The sequence below is a fragment of the Calliphora vicina genome, chromosome 3, assembly GCF_958450345.1.
Source record: "Calliphora vicina chromosome 3, idCalVici1.1, whole genome shotgun sequence".
Lineage (NCBI taxonomy): Eukaryota > Metazoa > Arthropoda > Insecta > Diptera > Calliphoridae > Calliphora > Calliphora vicina.
Window position 1 is genome coordinate 90,236,754 of NC_088782.1, and position 15,998 is coordinate 90,252,751.

General features: G+C 30.0%; 1 protein-coding gene across 1 annotated transcript in view; it reads left to right on the top strand.

The window, feature by feature from the left end:
- Nucleotides 1-1,188: 1,188 nt before the first annotated feature.
- Nucleotides 1,189-15,998, top strand: part of cort (cortex) — a 31,650-nt gene continuing 16,840 nt past the window's right edge. The window contains exon 1 of the mRNA XM_065506417.1: nucleotides 1,189-1,281. Coding sequence (XP_065362489.1) covers nucleotides 1,189-1,281 — 93 coding nt within the window. The remainder of the gene's footprint in view (nucleotides 1,282-15,998) is intronic.

The following is a 15,998-nucleotide window of genomic DNA, read 5'->3' on the forward strand; positions in this document are numbered from 1 at the left end:
GAAATGTCTTCAAAATAGCAATCAGTACTTTGCACACAAGGTTTACATGGTGGCTGTCCATGTAAACGGACGGACATCGTTTAATCGACCCAGAAAGTGATTCTGAGTCGGTCGGTACACTTTAAGGTGGGTGTTAGACTAATATTTTGGTCATTACAAACATCTGCAAGAACCCATCAAAAAACCAGCATCAAAACTTCATTCTTTACTTTTAAAAAAAAATTAAATTATTCGAAAACGTGTGATCGAATTATTCGAACACAATTAAAATCTCTTATTCGTTTTATTCGAACAAGAGAAAAAATCTATTAAATACGTTAATCATACATACAGTTAATCAGCGCAACAATGAATATTCAGGTATTTATGCCAATTTAGTTTCTATAATTCTCATTATATTTGGGTGGAGGGTACTTCAGATTCGGCACAGCCGAATATAGCACTTTAAATTGTTATCACTTAATGTTATCTGCATTTGTTTTTGCTCTTGTTGTGATTTGTCATTTTTTGTGCAAAATTAAAATTTGTGGATTATTATTAACAAATAAATGGAATACATTTTTTAATAAGTTGTGTGAATTGATTTGAATGATTTATATTACTAATTTATTAAAAAATTATTGTTATGATATTTTATACAAATTGACAAATTATGCCTGCAAAATTTAATATTGCAATTATTTAATTTTAAAAAAGTTGTTTCCCACAATAAAATTTCATAAATGTCCTTTGTTTTATACAAATTTTATACCTAGAATTGGTAATAAAAATTCCAAAAAATATTTCAAACATTTCATTACAAGAAACAGGCAGGCAGTTTATGAAAAAGTCATATGATTTAACAAATTATTTCTAAATACATATGTATTATGAATTGAAATCAATAAAAGCTAATAATTATAATTACACATTTTTGCGTGTAGTCAATATTAAATTAAAATATTTTAATAGTAATTACGCATTTATTTTGTTGAGTGTATAACATTTACAATGTATTACATACATTGTTTCTTTTGCTTTTCTTCTTTTGTTTTTATTCTATATAACGGTGGAGTTACAATAATTTTTTAAAAAATAATGTGCTAATGTTGTGTTTATCTGATCAAATTCAATAATTCTTTTTTTCGAGTCATAATATGTTTTAATTTGTTTTTTTAAGTTGAAACCATTTGTTGATGTGCTTTCATTATGTGCGATAGTTTAAAGCGTGAATCTACTCACAAGAACACAATGATTTCATTAAAGAAAAAAGCAAATCAATTAGAGAACGAAGTTACCGAGGTAAGAACATATGTATGTACGTACATGTTTATGTACCAATTGTATTGCAGAACGTATTTTAGTATAGTGCTTTTATTTGAAATTTAAAAGGGCATTAGCAAATTTTAAAATTAAACAAAAAATCCGAAAGCAAATGCCACATGAAAATTCCAATTTAGCGCAGAGACACGTTATCTGTTTTTCACCACACAATTGATCTGAAATCATTCACACAATCTATCGATGACATTTGTCGTCTAATGTGTTGTACTCTCAATATGTTGGGACTTAGTAGGCCAGTAGATCTTGCGATTGAGTTATCCCTGTGCAGGATTCTTTAACTGCTGATCTAAAAAATCCCAACCATATTAGGAGTAGTGAATTAAGTAATTACTCTAATCCGTGTTATGTATTCTATTGCGAATAATAAAATTAATTTACAAAACTCACAACTATACTGATGTACAGTGCGTTCTAAACTGAAATTAAAATGCCAATGAATTAATAGATTTATTATTAATAATAATTAAATTATATCAATGCGATCCATTACAAAAATCAAAAAGGTCTGTAGTTGGCTTCGTCGGCATTGAAAAGTGCAATAGTATCTGTAGTGTATTCGTCCGTAACTAAGATTCAACCTTGCATCTGCGGTTACTATGTACAACGATTAAAAAAAGTTGTATGCACATGTGTTTGATTACTTTTTATTTTTGTTTCTATTTCTATTAGCCACTAGATATGATATGTACATTAGGGTGGTTTTACACCCTTCATCATTAGTGGCAAGTTTATATATACCTTAGGGTGGCCCTTAATAAACGAAAGTTTGTTAAGGGCCATTAGTAAAAAAACATCCTGACAAATTTTAGGTAAATCGACTGGGGTTAAGACGTGCCGCAAGCCCTCTGCAGTTTTGAGATGCATTTTTTGTAAAAATGTTGCTATTAAAAAATTACTTTTGCAATTTAATTTAAAAGAATAGAAATGTGTACGTAATTATCGTTCTAATGAACAGAAAAAGAATTTTAAAATTATTAAAAATTCGCCAGGCCATTAACGTGTCTCAGGCAACAAGAAATGTAGAAACAAAATTAACATATTTTGAGAAATATTAAAATAAAAGCTCAATTTTACTTTAAATATATCCATATTTAAATTTTGTTCCTACATTTCATGTTATAGTGGCCTGAGATAAGATAATAGCCTGGCGATTTTTTAATAACTTTAACATTTTTTAACCAATTTTTGTGTTTTATATCTTATTAGAATAACAATTACGTACACATTACGATTCTTAAGTACACATTACGATTCTTTCTTTTTGCAAAAGTAATGGCAATTTTTTACAAAAACTGAAAAAATTGCCTTTTTTGAAAAAAGTTTTTTCCCCTTGTAAATGCACCTAAAAACTTCTGCGTCGTTGCGCCACCAGTTTTATCCTATCATCCTAATATTTTACACAACGTGTTTCTACAATACATACATAACAATTCTAGAGTGGGTGGGGGCGATCGTTCATAATTCGCAATTTTATTTTTTTGGAGCACTCTAATATATATACAATCAGTTGTATAGAAAAAAAATATTGTTCGTATTTTGAAGGGTGCCGTCCTGAATATTCTGACACTAGGTCTAAAAGTGAAATGCTGAAAATTTGTGCCAAATCGGACAATGATTTCCGGACGCGCATCGATGTCAAAGGTCAGATATATGCAAAATTTTACTATTTATATTAAATAAATTTTGTGAAACTCCTTAACAAGCTGCAATCAAATTTTTCACATTTCGTATAAATTTTGCCACTAAATAATTACTTTTGCAATTGAAAGCAAAATAATCGAAATCTAATGTGATATAAATGACAAAAATTGGTTAAAAAAGTTAAAGTTATTAAAAATTCCCCAGACCATTAACTTGTCTCAGGCCACTTGCACAAGAAATTTAGGAAAAAAATTAACATATTTTGAGAAATATTAAAATAAAATGTAATTTTTACTTAACATATATCCGTATTTACTTGTATATGAGTTTTTGTCTTCGTAGGATTTAATTTTTTTACCGGCAGTGTCAAAACTCCATTTTAAAAATTTTTCAAAATTTTGTTAAACAAATTTCAGATTTTATTGATCATTGAGATTTATTATAAAAATATAATAGATAATAAAAATATAAAAAAATTATGTCAATACCTCTGCGATTTAAATTTTGCGATTTTTTTTGAATAATTTTTTGGCCATATTTTGGCGAATGAGCCCAATTTCCATACAGTTTTGAATTTTAAGTAAAACCTATTCAGAGTATTATAGTGCATATAATTTTTAATATAGTCTGAAAGTTTTAATAATATCGTGAAGGTCAATTGTTAAATTTTTCTATTTTTCGAATTTCTAATGGAAAGATAGCGAAATGTTATATATTTTTTAATACCGATTTTAATGAAACTTGAGAAAAAGTTCAGCATTTACAATAATAGCACAAAAATGGAAATTAATCCTTAATAGCACTTGGGGTTTAAATGACCCTCAACTTTTAAAATCACACAGTCATTTTGAGACCAAAAAGCTCTTAAAGGAATATGCCTAAGCTTTCTTTTGAGCAAAAAAATTAGAAAAAAGGGCACATTTTGGAAAAAAAGTTCGATTTTGCCAAAAAAAAAGTAAAAAATTTTATGTCTTGAGTTAAAAAAAAAATTTATTTTGATAGAGTTAGAAAATATTTATTTTGATCAAAAAGGTCATCAAGGAAAATGTCTAAGCTTTTTTTTGAGCAAAAAAAAATTAAAAAATTAGTCCATTTTGAAAAAAAAAACGTTAACAAAGTTTTTGATTTTGCAAAAAAAGTAAAAAATTATATGTTTTGAGTTTATTTTGATAGATAATCAACTTGCATTACACTAAGCGACCAATAGGTCGAAAGATTGAAGAAATAGCTGTCTAAACTATTTGGGACACATTTTGCTGAGAACAATAGGTAATAAGTTACATGGATGAGATAAAACAAATGCTTGGCCAAAATGTAAAATTTTGACTCAGAGAGTTCTCCACTGATCTTGTTGAAATCTTTGTGCAAATTTCATCCCGATCGGATGTCATCGATTTCAAAAGTTGGTTCACTTGACATGAAAACCCCCATATATAGTACATACATATATTTAAATTTATTAAATTGCTTAAAATTGTTCATAATTCCAAATTTAAATAAGTAATAATGACTTACAAAAATTGTATTGTTTCTGAAATTCGACAAATAACTAAAGATAAATAACTAGTGCGTGGTACGATAGCTCCTTCTATAAATATATAAATATCACATCAAGAAGTTACAATTCTAAAACAAGTAATTCACGGGCGGCCGTGGTGTGAACATTAGGGTGGCCCTTAATAAACGAAACATGGATTTTGCCCATTCTCACCCCCCAGTTTGGTGAACATTAGTAAAACAATCATCCTGAAAAAATTTTAGGTAAATCGGTTGGGGTTAAGACGTGCCGCAAGCCCTCTGAAGTTTTGAGATATATTTACAAGGGGAAAAATGCATTTTTTTCAGTTTTTGTAAAAATTTTGCCATTCAAAAATTACTTTTGTAATTAAAGAATCGAAATGTGTACGTAATTGTCGATCTAATGAGATATAAAAAATATAAATTGGTAAAAAAAAATGTTAAAGTTATTAAAAATACGCCAGGCCATTTACGTGTCTCAGGCAACTAGAACAAGAAATGTAGGAAAAAATTAACATATTTTGCTAAATATTAAAATAAAAGCTCATTTTTACTTAAAATATATCCATATTTACTTGTATATGAGTTTTTGTCTTCGTAGAATACCGTTAACCTATTCGCAGATATGACCAAAAAAATTAAAAATTTTTTAAAAATTTAGTTAAACAAATTTCAGAATTTTTTAATAATCTCATTGGGATTTATTGAAAATAGAATAGGGAATAAAAATATGAAAAATTTATGAAAATATCTCTTATAGTTTTTCCGTATCTGCGATTTAAATTTTGAAATTTTCGAGAAAAACTCATTTTTTGGCCATATTTTGGCGAATGAGCTCTATTTCCTTACTGTTATGAATTTTAAGTAAAATCTGTTCAGAATATTATAGTCCAGGTAATTTTAAATATAGTCTGAAAGTTTTACTAAAATCGGAAAACGCTAACCCTTAAATCGTGAAGGTCAAAGATAAAATTTTTCAATATTTGGAATTTCTAATGGAAATATAGCGAAATATGATATATTTTTGAGCCGATTTTGATTAAACATAAGAAAAATATAAAATGAAATCTAGTATTTATAATAATAGAACAAAAATGGAAATTAACCCTTAAACGGCACTTGGGGTTAAAAACTTTTAAAATCATAAAAAACATTATCAATTTCAATAGTGGGGTTATTTTAACCACAAGTGCCATTAAGGGTTAATTTCCATTTTTGTGCTGTTATTATAAATACTAGACTTCATGTTATAATTCTCTTAAGTTTCATCAAAATCGGCGCAAAAATAAATAACATTCCGCTATCTTTAAATTAGAAATTCCAAATATTGAACAATTTAATTTTTGACCTTCACGATTTAAGGTTTAACGTTTTCCAATTTTAATAAAACTTTCAGAGTCCATTTAGAATTATTTATAATAATATTCTGAATAGGTTTTACTTAAAATTTATAACATAGAGCACATTCGCCAAAAAATGGACATATAATTGGTTTTTCTCGAAAATTTAAATCGCAGGCACGGAAAAACTATAAGAGATATTTTCATAATTTCATATTTTAATTCCCTATTATGTTCTCAATAAATCCCAATGAGATGATAAAAAATGTCTGAAATTTGTTTAACAAAATTTTTAAAAATTTGAAAATGGAGTTTTGAAACTGCCGTTAAAACATTTTTAATTTTTTTGGTCATATCTGCGAATAGGTTAACGGTATCCTACGAAGACAAAAGTAAAAATATTTTAAGTAAAAATGAGCTTTTGTTTTAATATTTATCAAAATATGTTAATTTTGTTCCTTCATTTCTGGTTCTAGTTGCCTGAGACACCTTAATTTTTACAAAAACTGAAAAAAATGCATTTTTTCAAAACTTCAGAGGGCTTGCGGGCACGTCTTAAACCCAACGGATTTACCTAAAATTTTTTCAGGATGATTTTTTTACAATGTCCACCAAACTGGGGACACCCTAGTGAACATATGCTGGCGAAATATTAGCACAATCGCAATTAATAATGAAAATATTAGCTTAGATTAAAGTGGAGTTGAACGTGATGGCGGTCGTCCAAAACGGTCGTCCAAAAATAAATTTTTTATATAAAAACTCAAAATATCTAAATTCGCTAATAACGTTTAATCACGAAAAGGTGCTCGATCTGTGATCACTTTTCTGACCAAAAATCGATTTTTTTTATATAAAACTCAAAATATCTAAATTCGCTATTAACTTGGCCAATAAACGTTTAATCAAGAAAAGGAACTTGATCACTCATATTTCTGACCAAAAACCGATTTTTTATATAAAAACCCAAAATATCTAAATTCGCTAGTAACTTGACCAATATATGTAGTTTAATCAAAAAATAAAATTATTTTATAATGGTTATCAAAGACCAAAAAAATAAAAATCATTAATAATGGTTATTGAAGACCAAAAAAAAAAATAAAAATCTTTCATAATGGTTATCAAAGACCTAATAAAATTAAAATTTTTCATAATGGTTATCATAGACTAAAATTTTTTTGAGTTATTTATAATTGTTATTACGGGACCTATTTTTTCCAGTTATTTTTTGTATAACCAATTGCTTATTTAAAACAAAATATCTGTCTGTGATCACTCATATTTCTGGCCAAAAATCGATTTGTTTATATAAAAACTCAAAATAACTAAATTTGCTAATAACTAGGCCAATAAGCGTTTAATTAAGAAAAGGAGCTCGATCTGTGATCATATTTCTGAACAACAAGTAAGAAAGTATGGTCGGTCAAGCCCGACCATATAATACCCTACACCAAGTAAATGAGTAAAAATATTTTTCTTTTAAAATATCAATAATTTATATTCATGAGTGATTTTCGGAAGTGGGCCTTATATGGGAGCTATGACCAATTATGGACCGATCACGTTGAAATTAGGTCGTGTGATTTATGTCTATATTAAATTTAACTATGTTGAATTTTGTGTGTATACCAACATTTTTAAGCGATTTATGCACGTTAAAGCGATTTTCGGAAGCGGGTCTATATGGGAGCTATGACTAATTATGGACCGATAGTAACAAAATTTGGTGACATGAATTTAGTTTATATAAAACTTATTTGGAGCGAAATTTGTGTAGATTCATAGATAAATTAAACATTTATGACCGATAAAGTCCAATTTCGAGGGGACATTTGTATGGGGGCTAGGTGAAATAATGAACCGATTTCAGCCAGTTTCAATAGGCTTGGTCCTTGGGCCGAAAAAGTAATATGTACCAAATTTGATCAAAATATCTTCAAAATTGCGACCTGTACTCTGCGCACAAGGTTTACATGGACAGCCAGCCAGCCAACCAGACGGACGGACATCGTTTAATCGACTCAGACACCCCACTATGGTGGTGTAGGGTATACAAATTTATTATACCCTACACCACCATAGTGGGGAGGGTATTATGCGTTTGTGCAGATGTTTGTAACGCCCAAAAATATTAGTCTAACACCCACCTTAAAGTATACCGATCGACTTAGAATCACTTTCTGAGTCGATTAAGCGATGTCCGTCCGTCTGGTTGGCTGGCTGTCCATGTAAACCTTGTGCGCAGAGTACAGGTCGCAATTTTGAAGATATTTCGATGAAATTTGATACATATTATTTTTTCGGCTCAAGGACCAAGCCTATTGAAACTGGCTGAAATCGGTCCACTATTTCACCTAGCCCCCATACAAATGTCCTCCCGAAATTGGACTTTATCGGTCATAAATGTTTAATTTGTGTATGTATCTCCACAAATTCCGCTCGAAATAAGTTTTATATAAACAAAATTCATGTCACCAAATTTTGTTACGATCGGTCCATAATTAGTCATAGCTCCCATATAGACCCGCTTCCGAAAATCACTTTAACGTGCATAAATCGCTTAAAAATGTTGGTAAACACACAAAATTCAACATAGTTAACTTTAATATAGACATAAATCACACGACCTAATTTCATGGTGATCGGTCCATAATTGGTCATAGCCCCCATATAACCCCACTTCCGAAAATCACTCAAAAATATAAATTATTGAAATTTTAAAAGAAAAATTTTTTTTGCTCTTTTCGGGCTTGACCGACCATACTTTCTTACTTGTTTTGACAAGAAATGGGATTTTTGAAGTTTATTTTATTTGTAAATATTCAGTGAAACGTTGCCACATTTAGAAAAAGGATATAATACTCCGAGAAATTTTCCATGAAATATGTGTATTATATAACAGTTCACAATACTGTAATTTATATTTAAAATAAATAAAAAACGGATTAATCTAAGACGTGTATCTTTATATCACATAGGCCATGACAATTAAAAGCTGCCCGAAGATAGTGATACCTTTTTCAATCAGACTTTAATAAAAGGGATGTTTTTAAATTTATCAGAGGAATTCTAACGTTGCCCCAAGTGTTGCATCAAAAGGATTTTGTGGTCGACTTTCTTTTACAAAACTAGCCTGTGCTACAAACGTGCTACAGCAGTCTTTACTAACTACTTTATGTATTGGCTAGAGATTTGAGAGAAGACTTTTATCCCTATTTTCAAGGCCTTATTTGCTGGGCGAGAGACGCTATGAAGAACGTGTTACCAATTATGCCGTTTGTCATTTATTGCTCGGGATGTTCGTGATTATGGCAAGTTCCTGGAGTTTATATTGACAACTATAGAGCGTGAAAAAGCTGATAGTGTGCAGGGCTGTGGTAGTTTATTAAGATAAAGCGCGGCGTAAAGGGACAATTCCATTGCATTGCCGGAGAATTTGCAGTTTATTTTAGAATCTTTGGTGGCGGATAAGAAGATAAAACCACAACAGAGCCAGCTCTTGAATGATATAGTGGAATATCGTCAAATATTCCACTGTATTATTCATCATACCAAGTATCTGACAGTTGTCCCAATGAAATTGTCTCTCAAATCTTATTAAGAGATTACACAAACGGTTGTACATTCGTAAAATTGTTCTCTTATTCGTGGAGGTGCAAGAGGTTTGTGCCGGCAAACAGCTTTGTGATTTAGTTGCAGATATAACCACAATCAAGCATAAACTAAATCCTTATGCTAACGATACTCAGGAAATGAAAACCTTGGCCAGATTTGTGTTGCTGCTCAATGCCTTGGATAAACGCACAATAATATTTTGAATAAAATATTTTTTTATTTTATTTATATTTGAAGTAACTATACTTCAATAAAGGCAAAAATCGGATTAAGTTATTGAATATGGTAGCTTTGTTTTAGATATAAACTTCAAATCCCCTTTAGTAAAAAATATCCAGTAACTTTATTTTAGAGAGTAAAAATAAATTACTCTCAATCTGAAAAGTAACAAAAAAAAAGTACGCGAACAACAATTTGTAAAAATGAGTTGTATTTTATTATAAATCAATTTAAAACGTTTGTTTTGTACTATTTTACTTCTTTTCTTTGCAAAACTTGTAAATTGTATTAATTTTCAACTTTTAGTTTTGTTTGCATTTGCAACCATATGTCTTAAACGTTTTTTTATGTTGATATTTTTTACTGGATAAAAAATGTCCAGTAAAAAATATCATCTTCTCTTTCTTCGAACTGTCACTTTTAACACTCTCTTGCTCTCTCGTTACAAGTTTTTAAAAGTAAACGAACGGAATCCCGTAACATCCAGTGATAATTTGTACAAATTATTACAAATTATCAAGTACGCGAACACAACTATTATATATCAACGTTAAGAAATTATGTTCACTTTTCAAAAATGTACAAAATTTTTAATGGGAATAAAAAATGGCATCTGCCTTTTTTTAAAAAATTTAGTTTTTAAAAAGCAATAAAAGTTTTGTTTATGAATCGTTTTTAATGAAATTTTTCACTCATAGAGAAACTTTTGATAAAAATCCAAAAGTGAAAAAGATATTTCTGAATTGTTAATGACAATCCCACAATTCCCAAAAGAAATTTCAAAAATCCCAAAATTGGGATTTTTTGATTTTTGGATATTGAAGGCACCAAGTTCGGGGCTATGAAATCCCCTTGCACAATATTGAAGAACATATTGGGACATTCAAAACAGGTCTTAATTTTTTGAAAACAGCTATGCGAGTAGAGAACATGTTGTCTAAAGTTGAAATTTACATAAAAAATAAGTCTAATTTGGAAGGCTCTGGACCACGCACTAATACGAATTTTGATATTATAATATTTCCCGAGATGTTATCTTTCAGAAAAATATAAATACATTATTTATCAATCACCCTTATCGTAGTTGGCGTAAACGTCATACGCCTACGACAGTTGCGTACTAGATTAAAGAAACAGTTTGCATTTTATCTTTAATCTAGTACGAAACAGTCGTAGGCGTAAGACGTTTACGCCAACCACTATAAGGGTGATTGTCTTATGTTCTGTATAATTTAAAATTAATGTAAGTACTTTTTTCGTAAAAAATGGCGAAAAAACGACTTTTTTACTTTTTTTAAGTTTGAATACATATAACTTTTGACGTTATATAAAAAACAAATTTATATATGATCCAAAAATAGAGAACATAAGTCATAAGCGTGTCAAATAAAATTTGGATCATTTAAGCGGACATAGGCCCCCAACCCTAAAAAGCTACATATTTGTATAGCCCTATCTATGTATGTATATGTTACTTAAATACGTACAAAAAACTACATCTTTTCTACGTTTTAGGAATTTCGGCATATGAAAACAAAGAATGGCAACAATTGCAATGCCATTGATTTAAGAACTATTAAGGGACCCATAGACACATACTGCTGACAGCTACTGCCGATGAACCCTTCGTATACGTGTGTGATTGATATTTTACTACACACCTATTAACCATCATTGAAAATGTTTTCTTGTTTTCAAAAAATATTTTATGTTTCTTTTATTTTATTTTCTTCAATAACTAAAACGTCAAATTTAAAACAAAATATTTCAGAAAAATTAAAAAAATTCATCTTATTGTTTATTTAAACAACTGCCAGCAGTAGGAATTCATTTCAAAATCAAAACTTATTTGATTTTTCAAAACAAAAAATTCAAATTTACCAACACATCCTTATTGCATGAGCATGATCAGTATGTGTGTCTATTAGAGCCATATAGAAACATAGAGCGGAAACTAGAAAAAACTCAAACAAAAAAATTACTCAAAATAATCACACATACGTGAGTTGTTTTTGTTTTCAAATAGTTTTTTCTACTAATACATTCTCACCACTTAGGTTTCTAACAACTGAGTTAGGTCTTTGACAGGAGAGTTTCCGCTCTAGGACTATTATCTATGGTACGCAATTTTGATTTTAATAATTCAAATTTATGTTCTACACAATCATTATTATGTATGTGTACGTCTACATTCAAATCGAGTACATATATTAAAAGAATACAAAATAAATATTTTGAATCGATTGAATCGAGTTTTAAATACCAAAAGAAAAATAATTAAAAAAAATAAAAATATAAAAACATGAAATCGCAAAATAATTTAAAAATGGAAAACAGTGCGGTCCTTAAAAAGCTTTTATCCGTCAAGACAGACAGACAGACAGACAGACAGACAGACAGACAGACAGACAGACAGACAGACAGACAGACAGACAGACAGACAGACAGACAGACAGACAGACAGACAGACAGACAGACAGACAGACAGACAGACAGACAGACAGACAGACAGACAGACAGACAGACAGACAGACAGACAGACAGACAGACAGACAGACAGACAGACAGACAGACAGACAGACAGACAGACAGACAGACAGACAGACAGACAGACAGACAGACAGACAGACAGACAGACAGACAGACAGACAGACAGACAGACAGACAGACAGACAGACAGACAGACAGACAGACAGACAGACAGACAGACAGACAGACAGACAGACAGACAGACAGACAGACAGACAGACAGACAGACAGACAGACAGACAGACAGACAGACAGACAGACAGACAGACAGACAGACAGACAGACAGACAGACAGACAGACAGACAGACAGACAGACAGACAGACAGACAGACAGACAGACAGACAGACAGACAGACAGACAGACAGACAGACAGACAGACAGACAGACAGACAGACAGACAGACAGACAGACAGACAGACAGACAGACAGACAGACAGACAGACAGACAGACAGACAGACAGACAGACAGACAGACAGACAGACAGACAGACAGACAGACAGACAGACAGTAAATACAGACAGTAAATACAGACAGTAAATACAGTTAGTTTAACATTATTTATTTATAAATAGTAAACGATTAAGTTGGTAGCTGCTCGTTGTTAGGTTTTGTTTTTTTGGAAGCGTATTTGGAACATTTTGTCAGGCTGTCATGGGCGTACTGGAAATGCTTTTGAGTTATTTTATAAAAATCATCGTCTTCCAGGGCAAATTTGTTCTTAAAAACATCTAATTAAATTATTCGAAAAATATTTATATATTAATATTTATCAATTTAAAAATAGACTTAAAATTATGGTACATAAATTAAATTCTATTATTTCTGTCCGTTTTCTTACCGTTTAATGTAATTTATTTTCATTTTATATTTGTTTATATTTATTCACTTTTTTAATTAATTTTTTCACACTTTTGATTTATTTATTATCGGCAAATTATTGAGGATTACATTTTTTTTTTAAATTTTCGATGTTTTCTCGAACATTTTTATTTCGAAATTTCTTGATTTTAGTGAATAATCTTTATTTTCGAAACTCAGGCCGGGTGGGATATTTAGGATGCTATACGCTGAAAATAGGAAATATACATGCATGCAGTGATTTTCAACAGCACTGATTTTTCTCAAAAAGGTATCCAATTGTCCACATCTGCTGTATTTATATTCTTATTGATCATAGGCAATTATTGCAGTCGTAATTCAGCTCTGGGTGGAGAAAGAGCTCGCGCGTCATTGTCATTATCGCTTAAGGGCAATCAGGCCGTCCCTTTTTCGCTGCCTTCGAGAGTTTTGCGGCTCACTCTCGCATTGGATAATGTTTGGCGTCGTCTAACTGTACCGCGTTACAGTTTCTCGAAGTTTACATTGTCCACATGCAATCGTTTTTGGTTTTCATAACCTAACTTTTTAATAAATGATTTAAAGTTCCAGCTTCCTATATGAAGATATAGGTCGACTGGGAACTACAAATCAACGTGGGATAACCTGGCAATTTGAGAGTTTTTCAACTCCGCCAACCAAATTTAAATTCTAAAAAAAAAAAAAAATAGGCAATTATTGTATGACATTTTGTCCAATATTTTTTTACGTAAGGAAATTATAAAATTTTTAGTAAAAACAGTGTTAAAATTGTGCGAGCAAAAAAATGCAACTCTAAGAAAGGTGACTTGATTTTTAAAAATTTGAAAAAAAAAAATTATAAAAAATTGCTAAAAACTATATTACTGTTACAATGCAGTAATTTGCTGTTAATATTAATAAATTCAAGCATATGAAATCTACAAAGGATAAAAGAATTAACGAATAATGCATTTTCTGTTCAATATGGTGAATTTTTCGAAAACCAAGACAATTTTAAGATTTTTTATTTATTTCCTTACCAATTTAAAATCTTGCGGATATTCTCTATGAAAAGGAAATCAAATAATTGTGGTGGTGTGCCTAAAACTGAGTGTATAAGAGCTCGAGATCAAAAGGACATGACTAGTTGATGTTAGAAGGGTGCTGAAATTTAATGCTAAAATAATATTTTCACAATCATATGACATCATGTGTTTTTAAAAAATACAAATAATGAAATCATATTCTAATATCCATTTATTTTGGTAAGTAAACGAATTCCAAAACAGAGGAACTGTAAATAATATTAAATTTGACACTGTTCCTATTTCATAGAATAAATAATAAAAAATAGAGTAAATAATATTAAATTTGACACTGTTCCTATTTCATAGAATCCTATATTTAGCTTACGTGATTACAAAGCTATCGCAAAGTTTTACTATTTTACGACCTGAGTAATAGATCGAAACTATCAGACACGAATAAATTAAAATTATTTTAATTGACCTTCCATATCATACGACTGCACCATTTTAAGCATAAAAGACCTGCCTCCAAAATCATAGGCTCTTAATTTATTTTTGTAAATAATATATGGTTAATTGAATTGGTTTCTCCTTATTATATTTGTATCATTAAATTATCTTTATAGTCATATTTTGGCGAATGAGCCTAATTTCCTTACTGTTATGATTTTTAAGTAAAAGCTATTCAGAATATTATAGTCCAGGTAATTTTAAATATAGTCTGAGAGTTTTACTAAATGCGGAGAACGTTAACCCTTTGTCATACGTTTTTCATATTTTTATTCCCTATTATTTTCTCAATTAATCCCAATGTGATGATTATAAAATTCTGAAATTTGTTTAACAAAATTTTTAAAAATTTGAAAATGAAGTTTTGAAACTGCCGTTAAAAAAATAATTTTTTTTGGTCATACCTTGGTCATACACAAAAACTGAAAAAATTTTATTTTTTTCCCTTGTAAATGCACTTGAAAACTAAATCGTAAGTCGGCACGGATTGCAATCATGATAACAATAGTTTTATATATGGGGCATTTCATGTCAAGTGAACCAACTTTTGAAATCGATGTCTTCCGATCGGAATGAAATTTGCACCAAGGTTAGTTCTATTGGATAAAAACTCAGACACAATTTTTCAACAAGATCGGTCGAGAACTCTCTGAGTTATAGGGGGTCAAATTTTGACATTTTGGTCAAACAGGGGTTTTTTCTTATCCATGTAACTTATTACCTTAGTGGGATGCGAGCGGGATATCTATCAAAATAAATATTTTGTAACTCAAAACATAAAATTTTCAGACTTTTTTTGCAAAATCAAAAACTTTGTTGACTTTTTTTTCAAAATGGACCCTTTTTTAATTTTTTTTTTAGCTTAAACAAAAGCTTAGATATTATCGTTGGAGACCCTTTTGGTCGTTTAGTGGGATGCGAGTGGGATATCTATCAAAATAAATATTTTTAACTCAAGACTTACAATTTTTGACTTTTTTTTTTTGCAAATACGATTTTTTTTTCAAAATGGGCCCTTTTTTAAAATTTTTTTTTAGTTAAAAGAAAGCTTAGGTCCATTCCTTTAAGATATTTTTAGTCGCTTAGTGGGATGCGAGTGGGATATCTATCAAAATAAATATTTTTTAACTCAAGACTTACAATTTTTGACTTTTTTTTGCAAAATCGAAATTTTTTTCCAATATGGGACCTTTTTTTAAAAATGTTTTTTTGCTCAAAAGAAAGCTTAGGTCTTTACCTTTAAGACCTATTTGGTCGAATAGTGGGATACGAGTGGGATATCTATCAAAATAAATGTTTTAACACAAAAATTGTATGTCTTGAGTTACAAAACATTTATTTTGATATATATCCCACTCGCATCCCACTAAGCGACTAAAAATATCTTAAAGGAATAGACCTAAGCTTTCTTTATAGCAAAAAAAAAAATACA